General features: G+C 37.8%; 2 protein-coding genes across 3 annotated transcripts in view; both read left to right on the forward strand.

Annotated features, from left to right (window-relative positions):
• Positions 1–3,993: 3,993 nt before the first annotated feature.
• Positions 3,994–13,887, forward strand: kptn (kaptin (actin binding protein)). Of its 2 annotated transcripts, none has more exons than XM_074672296.1 (12): positions 3,994–4,501; positions 4,876–4,958; positions 5,066–5,150; positions 5,235–5,289; positions 6,311–6,389; positions 6,529–6,602; positions 6,768–6,874; positions 7,065–7,169; positions 7,258–7,324; positions 8,254–8,389; positions 10,179–10,352; positions 12,829–13,887. In XM_074672296.1, the coding sequence occupies exons 1-12, from the start codon at positions 4,276–4,278 to the stop codon at positions 12,988–12,990; spliced, it is 1,353 nt and encodes a 450-aa protein (XP_074528397.1). In that variant the 5' UTR covers positions 3,994–4,275; the 3' UTR covers positions 12,991–13,887. The 2 variants fall into 2 exon arrangements, with proteins under 2 accessions (XP_074528397.1, XP_074528398.1); XM_074672297.1 differs by having other exon boundaries at positions 7,261–7,324.
• Positions 13,888–17,588: 3,701 nt separating this feature from the next.
• nova1 (NOVA alternative splicing regulator 1) overlaps positions 17,589–20,103 on the forward strand; it is a 43,367-nt gene continuing 40,852 nt past the window's right edge. The window contains exon 1 of the mRNA XM_074672004.1: positions 17,589–18,245. Coding sequence (XP_074528105.1) covers positions 18,071–18,245 — 175 coding nt within the window. The 5' untranslated portion in view covers positions 17,589–18,070. The remainder of the gene's footprint in view (positions 18,246–20,103) is intronic.

Consider the following 20,103-nt stretch of genomic DNA (forward strand, 5'->3'; position numbering starts at 1 on the left):
CCCCCTTTCTTATCAAATTGTACACTAAAACCCAATGTATTGCATGCTACGAACTGTTAGCTTAGGCTGTCCACATTTACAAATGCCAGTTTTATAGACCAATCTCAAACACATGCGCTCTTTTTGTGCTACTTGAGTTGCTTTTGTTTGCTAATTTTAGATTTCCGTAATTTCTCCATGGTCAACTCAAAATGTCTGTAGTCAGAGTGAGCAAAAAAGCTGCATAGTTATTGTCCTGTACATTTTGAAGGAAAATGTAACTCTTTTCTTAAACGCTGAATTCCTCCTCTGCATGATAGCTATCCTTCCTGATGTTACCCAGCAGGTCCAGTCGGCATGAAAGGTCGAGTACAATCAGTATTGATCTTCAGGGATGTTAGGGATGTTTTCCCTTTGGTTAAAACAGCTTCAAATCAGCCATGTCAGCAGCATCCATGGACGAACTATGAGGATGATTTGATGTAAGAAACACTGTTTAGATATTTCATTTGGTAAAACCATAGACTGTGTATAGAGTGGACGGTGTGGCTTCTCTTTTTACCATTGTACGGTTTTGAAGCCAAAATACCCCCATCAGAGGCGGCACCGTGTGGAATCAGAGTCTGCATGGTAGAGGCTATGAGGGAGTGGAGCCAGGTAAGAAACTTACGATTATTTTTTCTTACAAGAGTCTAATCTCTTTTTGGCCCTTTTTAAAAAAAAAAGGAGGGCTTGAATACATTGCAGCCAAATCATCTTCAAATAACCACAACAGTTGATGTGGGAAACATTTCTATGAGGTGTATTTATTTTTTAAAGTTTGACCACAGTTCATCTCGCATGACTGGGGAGATAGATTTTTTTTTTTTTTGCCTATACTGCAGCCAGCCACTAGGGGGAGCAGTTTTTGAGGCTACCTCACTTCGAGCCGAGCAAGATGACGTCAACTATTTTTTTACAGCCGCTGGTCAAAACCAGGACAAGAATTTGGAAATATCAGAATTTCAGGGATGTTGGTTCAGACTTGGGTAATGTTTGTTGGCTAATGTTACCATTTGCCAGGATTTATGCCCCTCATGTTTTGTAAAATATTTTTATTCATATTCCATCAAATGTGGATGTGTATTGACACTATAGGTAGTAAAATACCTGTTAGTTTTCTAACACAAGATTCTGCTTTCATGTTTTCTTAAGTCTGACTATAGCAGAGACAAAGTTGACCTAACTTTTGGTCAGTACAATGTAAAAAAACCTCAAAGATAATTGACTTATTATGTATCTGTACCAAAAAAGAGTCAGGGAGTATTCTGCGCCTCATGCTGGCACTCAGGGAGCCTTCTGTGAGAAGACAGAATACAGTAACTCAAGTTAAAACACATTGTGTTGTGTATCACCTCAGTTTGATGAAGGCTTTTAAACATGAGGGAGCTGTGAAGAAAGATGAACAAAGGTTTTCTCTATGATTCAAGTCTTTACTGAGCTGAGATACCTAAATACAGATCAACCAAACCAAACCAGAGAGTTATTTAGGCTTAAAACAGAACATGTCAGCATGTTCAAAGTATTGTTCCGTAAAATAAACACAGGATCCATCACTCTTCATGATATTCAGAGCTAACTCTGGACATGGGTCATAAAAAAAATCAGCATTCAGACAGACTCATCCAGATGCTGTCCACACATCTGTACTGTTTCCTGGCTATAACATTATTATTATTATTATTATTATTATTATTATTATTATTATTATTATATTTATTATTATTATTATTATTATTATTATTATTATTATTATTATTATTATTATAAGTAGTAGTAGTAGTAGTAGTAGAGGTAGTAGAGGTAGTAGCAGTAGTCGTAGAAGTAGCGGCTTTGGCAAAAAACAAATTTTATTTGATATATCAAACAATAAAAGAATAGGAAAGTAATCTCAAATCAGGTGTGTTAGTATAAATTACATCAGGTAAACTTCAATGAAAATGGGTCACATATGCTTACACGGTGTATCCATGTTTTCCCTACAAGACATGTTGAATTCGTGCCAGGCCTGGCTTCAGACTCACAGCACTGTCCTTAAAGTGTTTTTGTTGTTGTTTTTTATTTGGTCCTCTCATTAATTCCATTAAAAGTGAGTGACTCCAGATCAGACAGGAACAGTGCGTTCACCTGTTCTCCCCTTCGCATATGAAAATACTCAGAGCTAGCCCAGTCTGATTTCTTTTTGGCCTGACCTCTGCCTTTCTGCTGAATCTGAATCATAACCTGACCTCTCTGTTTCATAGTCACTTTCATGTAAGTTTCTGTGTATATCAGTTGATCCAAGCTTTCATTTTGTTAGTTTCTACTTGTATGGTCATTCTACTGTGGCTCTACTATACCCATATGTTATTCTTGTGGGAAACAAACAAAAAAAAAAACTTATGGGGAAAAAAATGTATAGTTCTTAATGTTACAATGTTTCCATAAAAACTCAATCTTTGAAATCCTGATGCATTGTTTGCTTCTGGTGTGAAAAGGGTGTGTGTGTGCTGCTTTCACAGATTGACTTCAACAGATGAGTGCGAATCACTAACTGGTTTGGCAGGGACTAGGTCATGTTCGGGCAGAGCCAAGAGCAACTTATTGCCTCATTCAAAATTACAAGGTGGTCAAATTTTTGAATACAGGTAGAGGCTCTGTGCTTAAACTGCATCTATGTTTACATTTATCAGAGAAAAACAAAACATTTTCAAATATTTGAGCTGTCACTCTCTTTTGATGTTTAACACTTAACATTAGCTCTTAGTTTTCTTCTCAGAAGGAGTGAAACACAACAGCAGCAAGGCACCGCACACCTTTCCTCCACAAGAATCAGTTTAACAACTCGATACTTACGTTTTACTGACATCTAGTGGACAAACATTAACTGTACTTAATTTGGCTGGTTGAAGATGTAAAAATTGGTGGTGAATTTGGAGCTTTCATAACAGTAATTTTCCCACCATGTTCCATGAAGTTTGTTCAGTGTGCCAATGATTTATTCTGTATAACTTTAGAAAGATATCCGTTTAATTTGATCTCATTGAAATAAATAAAGTTTAAACAAGTTTAAATTAAATTAACACACAATCATGTTTGACATATGTTTCTGAATAGTTTTTCAGGGAACTGTGTATTTGATTGATTTCTATTTGTTTATTTCATTTTAGTCACCACAGTCATAATGTTCTTTATTTGGACTCATATGGCTGGGTTAAAACACAAATATTTGATTTTTTATTTTAATTTTTTTTAACTTACAGACCAGTATGAAAATCAACTGCTGACTAAAGGCAGATGTAAAACAATTCATTTTTTCGTCACAAAATTTATTTAATTAAGTCAGTGCCTGTGTTTTATTTGAAATTGTGTTACTGTTGGTTTAAGCAGTGGCACAGTAGTAGCAATAAAATTTATGTGACAAAAAATATAGAAAAATTAAAGGTTTTAAAAAATGTTAAACCAAAAATAACAGCAAGAATACATAAATAGTTAATAAACTGATTAAAAAGATAAATAAAACAGTTTAAATTCAATAAAAGCATCACAAATAGTAACAGAAGTGAGGAAACATAAACGGTAGATGGCAGCATAGTGAAGCGCATGCGTCAGAGCTGATGGTTGTCGACAACATGAAGAAGAGCAGAAAAGTGTTGCATTTAGAGGCGTCGGGAAATAAGGAAATTAACTCTAACTGCCACTTCTGAAGTTTGAGTGGGGATTCTTAGAAAGAACAGAATTTCTTCCTGCTTTATTCAACCTTTCAAAAAATAGTTACGATTTTTGTTTCAAGGAGGATAACCAGACAACTGAGCGTTGTTGAAAAATAGTGTAACTTGATACCAAACAGGAATGTATTTTTAAACACTTAATACTGAAACAGTAGAAAGAAATCGTCAGTAGCGCAGATTCAAGAATATTGGTTCAAGTGGAAGACACCTCCGTTTAGAAATGTTGAATTATCCTCTTTTAAAGACAAAACAGGATATTAGTGAACATCGAAATGTTAAAAACTAATTACTTTGAACGTAGCTCGTCACAAACCCGGATGTTTTGCCATAAGATTGTTCCTTTGAGCTTTTCAGAAAGAGAAATAAGAGTAACACAAACCTCTTGAGTGGTTTTCTCTTGCTTAGAAGCTGTCTATTGAAATGTCGAAGCAATGATTTAAAAATTATAACAATAACACATATTCCGCTCATTCACCTTAAACATAAAGGAAGGTTGAATCCGACATGAAGTTGTGAAGCAACAATACGAAGTCTTACTTTCTGATTAATGACTGCTGTGAGCTCCTCCAAGATGCTCCGGGAGTTGTATCCCTTCGTGGAGGACAGTTTTAGTCGTTTCCCCTCTCAGAGTAACATTTACGGGCTGTGTCAGGCCGGGGAGCAGGAGCTGTTAGCGGCCACTCTCAAAGGGAAGGTGGTGTGTTTCAGGTACCAGGAGCTGCAGCAGAAGATCAGACCTGTGGCCAAGGAGGTGCAGTTCACCTACATACCAGGTAACCTATGAGAGAGCTGGATACAGCAAGAGCAGCTTTTGATGCCTCAAGAACTAGGAGACAGAAGAAAGTCACTAGAGCTGGATGACTTAATCTATAAATGGCCGTTTTGGCATAAAACAGTGCATGAAAACAATTAAAAACTAAACATATTCACTTATTTAAGCAAACATTTGAGTTACAAGCTGTTTTGGTTGTGTAAACTTTAGCGCCCCCTCTGGACTCAACAACAATTTTACTACCTTTTTTAGTGTGTCTGAAGTTATTAACACCCAGCATCTGAGTCAGTGTTATTTTATTAATGGATTTGTAGAAAATTTTCATTTGAAACTTGTGATAAATGATATAAATCTGATGATGTCTCTTTTATCTAGTTGATGCAGAGATAGTTTCAATCGATGCCTTTAACAAGTCTCCACCAAACAGAGGCCTTGTGGTGGGAATCACATTTGTAAAGGTATTGGTAAATCTTCTAAAGTCATTTAGTGTGCAAACTTTTAAAATGACTCCAAATACTTATGTATATTAATAGAATAAGTACTGTTTATGTCTGATATTCTGTAGGACTCTGGTGATAAAGCCACACCATTCCTAAATATCTACTGTGACTATGAGCCCGGATCAGAGTTTAACCTGGAGTCCATTGCTCGTAAGTAAAAAGCAGAGTCCAGGTGTTGACGGTGCCCCCACAAACAGGATTGATGCATTCATGTTTGTTTCTATCCCTGAACAGAGAGCTGCCTCAACCTGGAGCTGCAGTTCACCCCCTTCCAGCTCTACCACACAGAGTGAGTGATGGGAAAGTTCAGCAGCTGGTGTTAGTGTTAGCTTGGCTTTACAGTGTTCTTACTGCGAATGAACCAAGGTTATAATAGTTTTGGATTTGTCATTATAGTTTAGTTTAGTTAGTTTTGACATTTTATTTTCCATTACAGTTTAGTTTTGATTAGTTTTAGAGCAGGCATTCTAGTTTTTATTTAGTTTGAATTTTTGCAACGAGGCTTAGTTTTAGTTTAGTTTTAGTTTTTCATACCTTATTAACCAGGTGCAGGGTTCAAAAAGGTCAGAGTAAATATTTTGTCATACTGTTTATTTTCAAGTCCAACATAGTGCTCACTGCTCAGTTCATGCTGATACTGGAATGTTGGCTGCTGCCTTAAACACAAGAATTAATATAAACTTAGAATAAAAAATATAAACAAAAATTATATAAAATATTGTTGACATAAATTACATAAAATAATATTAACATGAATTATAAAAAAACAATATAATATGAGCTTCAATAAATAAAAACTTGGACTGTGTAACAATTAAACTATTACAGATGCTCTAATTCATTGCTCCACTATGTTTCGTCGCAGCACAGTGCACAGCCAGTCAGTGCAGTAAACAAGCTTGTCCCAGTTAGTAAGTTTTGTGAACACAAGATTCAGTTTTAGTTTACTTATCGTTTTTGTTTTCTTTTCTAGTTTTTATTAGTTTGAGTTAACTGCAATGTATTTTAAATTTTAGTTTCCGTTTTTAGTTTCGTTTTAGTTAACTATTATAACCTTGGAATGAACATCCTTTTATTTGTGAAGTTAGTCCATAGCGGGGTTCCGTACTTTCACCTCCTCCTGTTTAATACACAGCTGCTAATGCTTTTAAAGCTTTTTCTTCAATCCCACTTTGCTGATCAGGTGTTTTTGAAGGTTTTTTTTGTGTCTTTATGGTTATCACATGGTCAGTTAGCAGATTTTGTTTAGATAGACTGTGGCAAAAACATGACAGATAATAAATGTCAGCAATCTTGTCTTCCTCACTCAGAGTGCAGTGTGACGATGGAGGCAGGGAGACGGTTTTCCTGCTCAGCGCACATGACCAGAGGATCCACCTGTACAAAGAGGTCAGGAGCTTTGTTAAACTGCACAACAAGGCTTTTTTTTTGTACACGCATGGTGATGCAGATGTTTTCTGCCTCAGAAACTTTTACTTTGATTCATGTGACTTCAGAGCATCACACAGTCTGTGTTTGATTTGAACAGAACGCCTCCCTGCACCAGTTTGAAGAGCAGCCAGTGGAGAGACTCTTCCCTGAACTACACGAATTACCCAGCAAGTTAGTGTGCCTCCTTTTGGCTCTGTTAGCTTTGAACCTTTTCATATTTGATTGTTTTTCGGCTGATGATCAGGTGATTGATATGATACCAGTCAGCAATGAGTTAATCACTTCAATGAGTGTCCTCAATATCACAGTGAACTTCATTCTTGATTCGTCCTGTAGTGTGCTGTGGTTGGATGTGCTGAGTATCTCTGGTGGCAGGCGGCTCTCTGCGTTTGGCTGTCAAAACGGCTGCATTGGATTGGCTCTGGTTGACCAGACTGGACCAGGTGAAGCAGAAAATATGATTGGTCAACACTACTTGGACAACAAAAACACTACAAGCAAAAATCAGAACACTCACAGAACATAAGGACCAGTGTTTCGTAATCAAAGCCTTATCAATAAAGTTGTTGGCAGTTAAGAGGAAAGATCATACCTATATTATGAAACATGGATTTTTTGTGTGTTTTGTGTCAGTGGTTTTGCAGAGCTGGAGGTTCCAGTTCGACAGTCCGATCTCCTCTGTGCTGCTGTTCCCTCTGACCTGCCAAACTGAACAAAGCCAGGCCAGCACAGAGAAAAGTAAGCTGCTGCTGAACTTGTTTGTGTCATTCTGGTGATGCTTTGTTTTATTCTTGGTGCGGACAAGCTGTTTGTGTCTGTTCTTCAGCAGGTGGGGAAATCCAAAGCTATAACCTTCTGGTGACGAGCACCATTGAGATGGCTGTTGTCTACAGGTCAGAACCAGATGAAACTATACAGATGCATACTGCAAGAAACTGAAATCGTATCAAGTGTTTTTGTCTTATTTTAAATTAAAATTGTCATATTATACTTGATATGAGCCACATTTACCTGACCAGTCGAGAAAAATGTCTTGTTTCAAGTTATTCAAAGACAGAAATGAGGTCTTAATGGCTTGTAACAAGTAAAAAAAAAAATCTGCCAATAGGATAAGAAAATTTTACTTGAAAATTTGCTTAAAACTGAAATAATGACTTTATACAAGTAACTTTTCTCTTGTTCGTTGGCAGATTTTTACCTCTGCTAAGGAGGTTATGATTTTGGGAGAGTTTGTCTGTTTGTTTATCTGTGAACAACATAACTCAAAAAGTAACCAATAGATCTTGATGAAATTTTCAGGAAAATGTTCAAAATGGGATAAGGAAGAAGTGATTAAATTTTGGAGGTGATCTGGATCACTGTCTGGATCCAGGATTTTTTTTAAAGGATTCTTTATCATTGTGAGATAGGGCTGTTTTCACCATATGTGTATATAACTCCACCATAAATGGTCAGATTGCTTTGCAAAACAATACAAGACAAGGTCACCATAATTTCTGACAGATGTAAAAGTACGATCCAGATCCTGGCAATATTCTGGATACTAAGATCTGGAATATGAAATTGTGTTCTGGGCCATCATAATTTTCAACACTGTCAGGTAACAAATTATTATACAAACCAGCAACTAACACTAAATTGTAGCAGACAGTCTGCTGACAGGGAGTATAACATTAAAGTAGGACTAAAGTGTTGGTGACAATCACAATATGCTTGGCGAAGGTCTGTGCTCTCTGAGATTTCAGTATTTTCCAGTTCTGACTTTATTTGATGTGCCTTTATCCGTCTGAGTTCAGAACGGTGTGTTTGTGCATTTTCTCAGAGACGTGCAGGATCGAGGTTTATCAAACCCGGTGTGCCTCTCAGAGAGTGATCAGTGGGATGCTGTGCTCTGCTCTCTGGTCATTGATCTGGATTTTGATGGGCAGAAGGAGGTGCTGTTGGGAACATATGGCCAGGTTAGTTCTCCTCTTTTCTACAATATCTGACTGACTGACAGATATCAAACACAAAAGCTGCTGTCGCTTTAGATATCCATATTTCTAAGGAGCTCCATGAGGAAAGAAAAAAAAGAAAGTTCCATCTGAAATACTTTCTATTTGCTGATCTGTAGATCAGAGCTTAAGGGTTTCTTCTGAAGACAACTTTGGGTCTAAAGTTTGCTTCTAGGCAGCAAAAAAAATCCAATGAGTCATACGCTTTGTTTATAATTAATTCACTAATTTTTGGAAAAAGTTTCCATTCTGGAGCAATGGTTGGCCCACTGATTTAAGTCTCTGATTTGACTCCCAACGTTGACTCGCTCGTACACTTCACTCCAGACTTTCTGCTCCCCACATTCACTCCCCTGTCTCTCTTTAGCCTGTGCTATTTAATAAAAGTAGAAAAGTACTTTTTTATATATTAATTCACAAAATACTTGAATTTCATCACATCCCCTCTCAGTGTTGACTCCCACACACACCTGCGCTCCTGTGCAGCTGTGTTTTTTGTCTCTTCTGCATGTGTGGACTTATAAGAAAACCTTTTAGGGGTTCATTTTGCAAAGTCCACATGAACATGAAATTCTTTCTTCCTTGTGAATGCAATTTTCACAGCACAAACATCATAGAGGGTGTTTGGGAAATACCATAGTGTGAGTGGTCTTATTCCTGAGGGGTACAGAGAGACAGACGATTGACGGATTATAGTGATGATAAATGAAATACTCTCTTGTATGCATCATTATCGTACAAACTGAGCACCAGGTTGAGTTGTGCCTTGTGCTTCTGCCTCATTTGTAAAGCAGCTGCAGACGGTTGTATTATCAGTAAGATATATCAGAGTGTGATCAATCTGCGCTGATTTATTAAATGTGCTTCTCTTCTGTGATAAATTAAACAGAACAAACCCTTCCTTCTCCCCAAGCTAGAATTTAATGCTCCAAATAGAGTCCATTTTTTCTTACAGCTGTCCATTGAATTTACTTCACTCAAACATGAGAAAATAGAGGATTTGGCAATAAAGGATGATATTCTTTGGCTGGGAAAAGGCCATTTGTGTGCAAATCTGGAAAAGCCAAGCCCTGAAGATGTTTTTGTTTCCCAAAGACTGTGTTCCCATCTGCACATATTTTCATGCTAAAATGAAGGTTTTAATCTAAAACAAGCTGCAGAGTGTTTCACATGATTTCAGTGCAACAGTTGTTGTGCACTGATGTGTTTTAAACGGTTTGTATACAACAGTGCAGCTCTGTGGCACATAAGGAAAAGTGTCTGTGAGGCTTAATGTTGTTGACGAAAAGAAAAGAACCATCAGCAGAAAAACTCTTACAGTGAACTGGATCCAGGGCAAATAAATATGCTTTAAAAAAACAAAATAACTCAAGCCCCACACTTCAAAAGTCCTTATTCTGGATGCATTAAGATGAATGTCCCCCAGAGACCACAGCAGTAAAAAAAAGGTGACTTGAAACTACCAACTCTTGTCCACCTGCGGCTCCCTCTGTGTGATGCAACCTCTGCTGCAGAGGATTGTGGGTCAGAATAACACTGGGATACCTGCTGCAAAATACGACTAGACATTGAAGGACACCTTGATATTCCAGATTTCTGCATTTGACAGACAAATCCTATCAGGAGTGGATTAAATCATGTGGATGTGTTGATGTTGGGAAACAGCCATGTTTGCAAGTGCTTTAACTGATCAGGAGAAGAGACGTGTCTGTGACATCCTGATGACATTGTTACCTGCCGCTCCGTCGTGCAGGAACTTCTCTGTTATAAATTCCAGCCGGCGGGGAGTGGAGGAGACGGACAGTTTCAGCTGCAGTGGAGGCGGAGCTTCAAGAGTCCTCTGCTGTCCATCATCTATTTAGACCTGACAGGGGACGGGCTGAGGGAGCTGGCTGTTCTCACACTGAAGGGGCTGCATATCTTACAGGTACGCCGCAGAGGGCTGTGAAAAAACGATGAGTTTGAATAAAATATGGCAGCCGTGCTTCTCTGTTAATAATCCTGCCTTTGTTGTAAATTCATCTTCATATAGAGCTCATTTGCATAAAAATTATTCTCAGAAACAGAGGGGAAAATATTACTGACTGAAACAAGCATCAGCTACTCGCTTCCCTCTACTGGCCACAAGGAGGAACTACAACAGAATGAGTGAAAAACATTTTCACAGCTCTTGTCTGCAGTCTTTGATGGTTCCTTGGTCTCCTGCATCGATCATAAATATTTCAATTTCAAATTAAGACAACACACAGTGACAAATTACTTAATGGTGACTTTTCTTATTTTTTTAAAACTAAAAGATTTTTCAGATACTTTATGTATAAAGACACTCTGAAAGAGAAAAAATATCCTGTTTTTTAAAGGAAGACTTTTTTTTCCCCTCTCCTCCTGAGCTTTAGGCTTAAGATTAGGTGAAATCAACCTTACTTTGGCAGCATCTTGCCTCATGTCTTAAATGGGACTGTGAGACTTCAGGTTGTCTTTCAAGTACATTTTGGGTTCCCTGTGTTGATAAATGTCCTCTGTTCAGTTTGTGTCATCAGAGACAAAAATCAAAACCAGGTTTTTTGCATGGCAGGTTTACACAGAAGTAATCATGTCTGATGGGTTTTTGTCCAAAAAGACAAAAATGAAACAAAAAGTAGGGTTAAAATTAGAGACCACTACTCTGACCATTGAGGCGTTTAAAAAGATTAAGAGAAAAATTAAAGATACAGGACCAGAAACTGAATTTGAATGAATGAGCTGTATAGTTTCTAAGAAATGTGAAACACAATGTTGAGTGCAACTTTTCAAGTCCACCACAAAAACATATTTACTGTACAGTCTACATCAGGCTCTTAAAGTAAATGTAATGTTTGGTGTCAGTTGGAGGGTGGGGGTGTCATGTCCATGATGCATGTTATATAACTTTACAGTCATACCTTGTCTCTTCTGTTCGTGCTTTAGTATTGAAACATAGCTGACAATAATAAACTGTCAGTCACCAAAGGAGTATGAAACAACGTAGACTTTAACAACAGAGACTGAAATCTACTTAGCTTTGGAAATGACAGAAAAGTTAAAAAAGACATTCCCTCACTTTTTCTAATAACTGTTTCATGATGAAAATATGCCGGCAGCAAACTTTTTTTCTGTGTTTATGATTCAAAATCAGGGTAATAGCAAAAAAGCGTAATAGGTAGTACTTACTTAATAGTAAAAACTTAATGGATGACCATTGGATAATTTTATTACTAGTCTTTTAAAATCAGAATCAGGTTTTATTGCCAAGTACATTTGCACATATATTTATTATTTGACTTTGTGTGTTGGTGCGAACCGTTAACAAGGAAATAATATGAGACTAGCAACTACTTAAATAACAAGTAATCGCAAGCTATCACTCTGTAAAAATAAAATAAAGAAAAAGTTAAGATATAAAATATAAAAATAAAGAAAAACATAGAAAATTAAACAATATTTATTCATTATAAAGAAGATAATAATTATTCTAATAATGAGAAACAAAGGATATAAGGTGCAATGTAAGGGATAAGAGGACAGAAAATCAGTCCCATGGGGAGAGTCTGGTTTTGTGGGAGGAGGACGAGGAGGGCAGGGACATTGTTCATCAGGCTGAAAGCAGAGAGGAAGAAACTGTTCTTGTGGTAAGAGGTTCTGGTCCTGATGTCCTGCAGCCTCTCACATGTGTGGAGGGTCTCAAACAGTACATATGTGGGGTGAGAGGGGTCGCCCACAAACTCACCTGCATGTCTCAGAGTGCGGGAGGTGAACAGGTCAAAGAGAGATGGTGGGTTGTAGCAGACCACCTCCTCAGCAGAGCTGCTGATGCACTCAGGGTTTTGTCACTTCTTATCCAACAGCTGATAAAAATTAGCTGCTAAAAGCCACATCTTACAGGTTGTTTTTAACAGAGGAACCGCTTCAGAGGGAGATAATACTCCTCTGCTTGGGGCCAATCTATTGTTTTGCACCAAATATTGATTAGCTAAAGATTTTGTTCATTTAAAACTGATATTTCCTTTGTTGACAATAGTTTAATTCATTAACACTTCAAATTAAATCACTTATCATCGCCAACCACAGCCTTCCTCAAATGAGCTAAGTTGGCTGACATTGTAGATTTCTCTGTTGACGCCTCAAGTGTTTGTGTCCTTGACCCACCTTGAGTTTTTTTACTCCTATTTATTTTTCTCACTGTAAGTAAACCAAGCACTCAAGAACAAACAAACCATTCAAAGACTTGTTGCTGTGTAACGACCAATCAAAATCAACCACTGAACTCAGCTCTGTTATAAAGAATATTAAATATCACCTCTCCAGTATCAGCCCATAACAAACCCCACAGAGAAACCTGGATCAGACTCTATAAAACAAATCTTCTCTCCTTGTCCTCCTTTCAGCACTCTCTGACCAGCACGGCTGCACTGGTCCTGGAGCGGCTCGCCCACAGGGTGTCAGCGCTGACAGCTGGCTCTGAGAAGCACTCGGCCAAATCTCCAAACACTCAGGAGGATGCTGCAGCTGAGACAGAGGAGCGTAAAGATCAGACGACATCTAATTAGAGGAACGAGGAGCATGGTGTTTACACAAGGATGTACCAGAGGATCAGAGCGAGGAGTTGACCTCATTCACAGGTGTGATGTGAAGAACATCATCAGGATGAACACTTTAATTAAAGGTGATGATGGACACTCGTTATAAGAGCAAACATTAACTCAACACTGACAACAAACACACTCTGTTTTGTTCTGAATGAAGGCGAAATAAACTGACTGAAGAGCTCACTTGAATCTTTTAGTAGCAGTAGATTAAAGACAGTCATTTGGAGATAATAAATGAAAGATCTGAGTGAGCACAAAAATACTGTTGTTGGGTTTTTAATTTTCTGGGCACAGTTATCACAAAAGTAATCTGACCAGATGAGAGCTGTCAGATTAGATGAAATCTTAGAAACAGGTTGTTGAAAAGAAAATGATTACGACAAAATCAGACAGAGAGAGGAAATTCATCCAGTTTGTGATTTAAACTTCTGAGAAGGATTAAGAGAAAAATCTGGATAGAGCTGGATACAGCCCAGAATACAGGAACAAGAGGATGAAAACTTTCAGAGTGGTCAAACATTTTAAATAGTAATGACTTCAAACTGTATTTTTACTATTCAGATGCTTAATTAGTACACTGAACAAGTTTTTAAGGCCATAAAAAAAGATTTTGTGATAAAATAAAGAACCAAAAAGCTGTATCCATAAGACTTTTGGTATTAAATATAAAGTAACCAAACTGGTCTTAGAGCCTGCGTGAGCTTTGACAGCTCCTGAGAAAAAAAAAAAAAAGGGATATTAGAGAACGGATGATCTTAGAATCATCAATGACTCTGCCAGTGTCTGAATTATATTTAATGATGATAAGTGGTAAACAGTTTCCTTACAAACCTGTCAAAATATTAAAATAGCTATTATGAAATCACATGCTTTTTGTTGAGGACAATCATTGCTAATTTTCAAGAAGTTGCAATAAGCATAAGATCTAAATTTTACTCATTTTACAAAATATTTATTTTCTGCCTTAATAAATTACATATTATCTGAAAAAATTTACTTAAAAAGTTGCCAAAACTGACCAATTTATCAAATGTGACATGAAAATATATTATAAACAAAAGAATATAGCAATTCCTTTTTTGTGGATTCTGTTAAAAGGTCTCAGTTCCTAAAATGTAAAATCTTCTTACTTAGTTTTGTTGGGTCATGCTTTCAGAGTTAATATATGCCTCAAGAGACTGATGCTAATTTTACTGTAGGACTGAACAATTAATCGAATTGAAACTGACATCACAATGTCATTCTCAAGGATGCAAGTTTCAAATCACAAAGGCTGCAATCAAAAAAGGAAAAAGTTTCATGTTCACAGACCTGGAGGGAACAAAGTAACCAGTACTCTTTCTTCCAGAAAGCAACAGCAAAAGCCAAAATGCTGTTTTTTTTTTCTAGCAAAAACTCTGTGAGCTACAGACATCCATCCAGTAGAGTGACTGTGGCTGGCAGAGCTTTACCCCATGTTCACTTAACTCTGTATGGTTTGTTACTCTTACTGACAACTGGAGGTCAGAAAAACTTCACAGTGTTTCTTTTTGTCTCTCAACCAAACAGTGCAGTAAATAACTGTTTATATGTTGACAGTATCCTTTGTTGTATTGGTCATATTATACAATGATTTATTGCTTGTGTTTTTGAATAATGTAGTCCCCCCCCAAAAAATAATAAATAAATAAAAAGATTAAAAAAATAAATAAATAAATAAATAAATAAATAAATAAATAAATGAATAAATAAAAAACAAAAAACAAAAAAAATTGCATGCTAAATCACAATCCCAAAATTGCAATTACATTGTTTCCCAAAACTGTTCGGCCCTACTTTCCAGTAACTCTGGTGTAGCCATTAAAGACTTCCCAGCACGACTTTCTTTTCTAAGTGGGTACAGAATAGACAAAAGTCAGTTTTGGCGCGTCAGATCCCTCGCGGTTGCCCCAGTTCATCTGTTTTTAGTAGGTCTCTGTTGAGCAGTAAATACTTTTATTCAGAGGCTTCGCCGTGGCTTACTTCAACAACATAAATCTAAAACAGAAAACCTCATGTTAAATAAGTTTGGAAGTGTAATCACTGATTGGATTTTTAATGTTCAACAAATTTGTGTCTCAAGTTTAAGTTTTTGAGCAAAAGCGATTCATCCGCTGCTCAATCTGCTAATACAGACTATTAGATGATTACACATCATGAGATAACTACAAACATGAGCCCAGATGTTATTTTAGTGGACTGTTATGCCTACTTTTACTTTATCCGTACAAGCACATTTTTTAAAATTTTGTATCTGGATTATGATGCAAACTTCCAATGCCAGGTTGTTTCTAAAAAGTGGATTTAACATCTAGATCGTTCATATTCATCTTAAAACTTTGAATGGGGCCTCTTCCTCTTTATCTAGTTTATTTATTCTCTACAAACTGTGAAAAAAAAGTGATTATCTTTTGCCTTTTATTAATGGATAGGATATTTGAGGAGAAACAGAGAATATGGGAGCAGAGAGTGGGGACAGACAGGCGGCAAAGAGACATGACTGGAAATCAAACCAGCAACCACTGCACTGAGAACCACAGCCTTTATATATGGAGCACACACCACAACCACCTGCTAACCAGAGTCCCATTATTTATATGCTTTACAAGATGAGGCTGTTAATACGCAAATATGAATAATCCAATTAGTCAAGGCCTTTCTGCACAGTAACAACACTGCTTATTTGACCTGTCACCACCAGGTAAGTGTCTTCTGCATTTCCTCTATAGCTGAGTTTTCAGATCTGCTTTCTGTGGTGAAAGCACAGACAGAGCTGTGTTTGACATCATACAGCATGACTCTTTTTTTTTTTTTTTTTTTTTAAGTTGTTCAGAGCTGGAAGATTGAGCAACCATGGCAACAAGTTACATCTGTGAGCAGTGGATGCTGTTGGAGTTTTATTATTTATTTATTTATTTTTACTTCGGTTTTGTCAAAGGCAGGTACATTTATGTTAGAGCACATTTTAAACAATAAAATCCAACTCCAAAACACATAGAAAGGGAGGGGAACATACAGATTTAAAATCCAGACAAAGAAAGCAACAAAAGACTAATCAGATCAAACTTTATTCATCACGTGCTTTTCATACAAAAGTGCTTTACAGTCCAGTTAAAAACACATGGCCGTCAACCAAACCGCCCTTCATCTCAACAGTCACATACATGCTCACCCAAAACCACACACACACACACACAAAATGATCAATACAGAGGACTCTGAAAGGTGTGATGAATTAAAATAAAAACACTGAGACACACAGATATGTCTGCAGAGTCTTCCAATAAGAATAATAGATTTGTCTTGAAGATGTGCATGAGATGAACTAAGGCGTGCTCTGGTGTACCAAAAAAAAACAGTCCAACAATATCTCTCTGAGTGCTGTGACTCTTTTATTTTGGTTCGTATACATCTCTGCCTGAAGCGATGTTAATGTCCGTATAAATCCAAACACAAATGTTTTAATTTAACACAAAGGAAGCTCATGCTGCTACATTGCCACACACAACTGGCTCATTACCTGAGCTTGGATAGTGTCAAGCACCACCTACTGTTTAAACCTTCAACAATATGTTTTTCCTTAAAATGATAATAAAAAAAAAACAATAGAAAAAAATGAAACAAACAGAAAACTATATTTGGCTCCAACAATGTCTGTTGAAGTGTTCATAAATTTCTGTTGCAAGCAAGAAAAGCTTCTGTGAGGAACTTTTTGTTTGAGTTGACTTTGGCGCCCCCTTTAGAGCTCTTCTGAATTTTCCTTGCAGATGTGCGAGTGCCCCCCTAAAACAAACAAACAAAACAACAACAACAAAATCGGTCCTCTTACAGTCAAATACATTAGTAATTCGTAGAATAAATCTTATTGCTGATGGTTTCATTGACTTTGTAGATCAGCAATAATTTCTGTTTCCCAACCAGTATAAAATTCACTCACTGGACCTTTAAGTTTAGTTTGCTCTCAAATATCCCTGAATGAGAACTCAGTTCAGTTCAACAGTTCAATCTAATTTCATCTTTATTTGTTAAGCCTCTTGGTAAGAAGAGTGTTATCAGTTTTCTTTGTTCAAAAGGACAGTTATATGCAACATAAACATAAAAACACACATAGTTTTACATAAACGTGAAATGCAGCTCAGTAGAGTTGTATCAGTTTCTTTGAGTCACAAAACTGGGAAATATTTAAGATGATGTTGAGGATCAATTATAATCTTTAATTGCCCTTTTAAAAATGTATTGTCTTTGCTTTAAGTATACAGGCAGGTGGGCACATTACAGCTGTTTTTAAGAGTTATTTTCTTTATTTTTTTTAGACCTGAATTCAGGTAAACCTTCCTTGATTGTTTTTTTCACCTTGTTTGTAACTGGGAAATAAAATTATTGTGGGGAACGTAAGGATGAGGTAAAAAGAAAATAACCCTTCATCTATATTTTAAGGTAACATATAGAAACTGTCTTTGGTACAGTTCTCAGTTTGTTCTCATGTGTTCTTGGCCTCGTCTTCGGCCGGTCAGTGGCACTGTGGTCCTCTGTGCGGCTCTCTAACTATATTTCTGCCCTCTTCACTACAAAGGAACAATAACAACAGCTGCTCTGATCACACTGAGGACTCACTGAGACATGACGCGGAGATGACTTGAAGAAAGCTGTCCTCCCGCTCCTTCCCTCTGCTGAAGCTGTTGCACTTGTTTTAATGGCTGATCCTCGCTCTGCTGCTGTATTTTGAGGCTCTTTTTTGCGCGTCAACAATGAGGAGCATGCTGCTGCTGCTGGAGCGACGCTGAGCGCGTATAATGAGCGCGTTTCACTCAATGGGATTTTTATATTTAGCTCTGTGAGAGAGCGGAAAGAGGAGACCCTGATCCCGGTGTTGTCTGACATTTTGATCCCTTTGAGACCGTCTCGAGCCCCCTAAAACTTGTCGTCCATATCGCGGTGCGCGCTACCAGGCTATGTGGTGGTGAGGAGGGTGCTGTGTGAGAGGAGGAATAGCGCAAATCTACCTACACCTCCGGGGGAAAAGATGATGATGGCCGGTGGTGGCGGAGCAGCCGTGGACCACAACGGGATTTACTCAAACCCGAACCTCCACAGCCTGCAGCAGCCCCTCATGGAGGCGGATAACCCGGACTCCCGCAAACGACCGCTGGAAACTCCGGAGGAGGAGGCCGGCTGTACCAAGCGCACCAACATTGGAGGTAAGAGTCAAGACGCAGCTAGTGCACCGTGTCTCCTCCACATGAAGTGAAAGCTGCTGTTGGAGAAGCCTTCGCATGCACTGGTTGGAGTGTAATGGCAGAGCACTGCTTTCAGTATGATCCTCAAATGTATGCAAAGGAAGTCCATGCAGCATGGAGGCAGATTTTGGCTGCACATTGGGCTGTAACACGCAGCACCTGTGCAGTTGGCACTTAAAACACTGACTGTGTTTATAGCTGTTACTTCATATCCTAACAGGGAGACAGGCTGAGTGTCTGAGTGAGTAAGTGGCCTCCTCGGCTCAGCTCAGGTCAGCTTTGAATTTGACCCAAACCACCTCTTTCATCTACATCTGGAGTAATACTGTGAAGACAGGGGGATTTATGTGCAGAGGCTTTGATATCAAAAAGATCCAGTAATCAGAAGTCCTCTCTGTGTTCATGGGTGGTGTTTTGATGGTAGACTCAGACAGGGATCCCCTCTTATCTCTCTGTGTCGAGGCCAAAGATAAATCATCACTTTTCCTGAGAAACACATTGACAGATGCGCTTTGTCAACACAGGAACAGTGAAAGGAGGGAACATGTAAGAGAAACTGCTTTGTAGATGCTTCTAATTCTGGCACCATGTGAATTAGGGAGCCACACATGCTGCTGTGGCCTGTGTGATTTCTGGATCCTGTAGTTCAGGAACCACACGCTGATGACATGCCTTGTTACAGATCAAACATGTCCCCCACAGATACTGTAGTCTCTAGCCTAATGATGCCTCACACGAGGAGCGACCAAAAGGACATTTTTCTGTCAGTAGTGACTGATTTGAGAAGGGGATATCACAGTTAACTAAAATGAAAGACATTATGATAATTATTTTTTAGCTGGAGTGAAAACAGACGTGTTCTTTGTGATTGTTATGAGCTCATTCTGCAGCGATACAGCTCTGTAAACACGCTGACAGGGCTACTTCATCTAAAAAATGGTCAAACTTCCTATGAGGAGCTAATATCCTCCTCTTATTCATGCAAAAGTTGTGTATTCTAGCACAGATACTTCCCTTCTCTTTAAACAGTCCAACACATCTCTCACGTTGAGTCTTTGCTTTGGGTAGGCAAATAAAGTTGTTGCAGTTGTGTAATTTATTGACATATCTGTCTCAAGAGCTAATGTTAAGCAATAACCGTTCCTCTTATATTACTCATAATTTCTTTGTTTTCGGACGTTCATACTAAAGCATGAATATCAATTGTTGTTTGTTTCAGGAGCTTTAAAGAGACACGATTAAAAAACATCATCAACCAGCTCTAGTTAGGGATGGGTACTAAGTTAGGTACTTCTATAGGTATCGACCAAATTCTGTCAAAAGTACGGGGTACAGATTCACGTAAAATCGAAAGGTACCAGGTTTAGGTACCTAATCGCATCCTTGTGACTGTGAGGGAGTGGAAGAGTAGGTGATGCTGGGATTGAACACAGCACTGCAAGGTTATATATTGAAGAATAAACATGTTAAATTAAAAAATATATATATTATTTAACAAATTGATATTTTTTACCACATAAACACAAAAAAGTACCGAAAATAGGTATTGTTGAGTATCGGGCATCGGTATCGTATTGTTTCAAATGTGAAAGGTACCCATACCTAGCTCTAGTGTTAACCATCATGTGCTCAGCTGTACGTTCTGCACACATACTGTGAACGTTGTTTTTTCACAGAGCATGCTCTGATGACACCATCTCTTAATCACCTTGATCATTTATTTTTGTTAGTTTAAACAACTTGGCTTAAATGGTGCATTTAGGTAAAAAGACATGCCATTTAACCAGTGGTATGTAACATATGCCAGCTGTTGAAATGG

Source organism: Halichoeres trimaculatus, unplaced genomic scaffold (genome assembly GCF_033239565.1).
Source record: "Halichoeres trimaculatus isolate MK-OKI-2021-1 unplaced genomic scaffold, fHalTri1.1 fHalTri1_scaffold_6, whole genome shotgun sequence".
In the NCBI taxonomy this organism is placed as follows: Eukaryota; Metazoa; Chordata; class Actinopteri; order Labriformes; family Labridae; genus Halichoeres; species Halichoeres trimaculatus.

Excerpts from the sequence above, each read along its gene's own strand:
- kptn (XM_074672296.1), top strand. The coding sequence starts at position 4,276 with ATGACTGCTGTGAGCTCCTCCAAGATGCTCCGGGAGTTGTATCCCTTC. Across the intron at positions 6,603-6,767 it reads CTACACGAATTACCCAGCAA|TGTGCTGTGGTTGGATGTGC; the intron begins GTTAGTGTGCCT and ends TTCGTCCTGTAG. Across the intron at positions 7,325-8,253 it reads GAGATGGCTGTTGTCTACAG|AGACGTGCAGGATCGAGGTT; the intron begins GTCAGAACCAGA and ends GCATTTTCTCAG.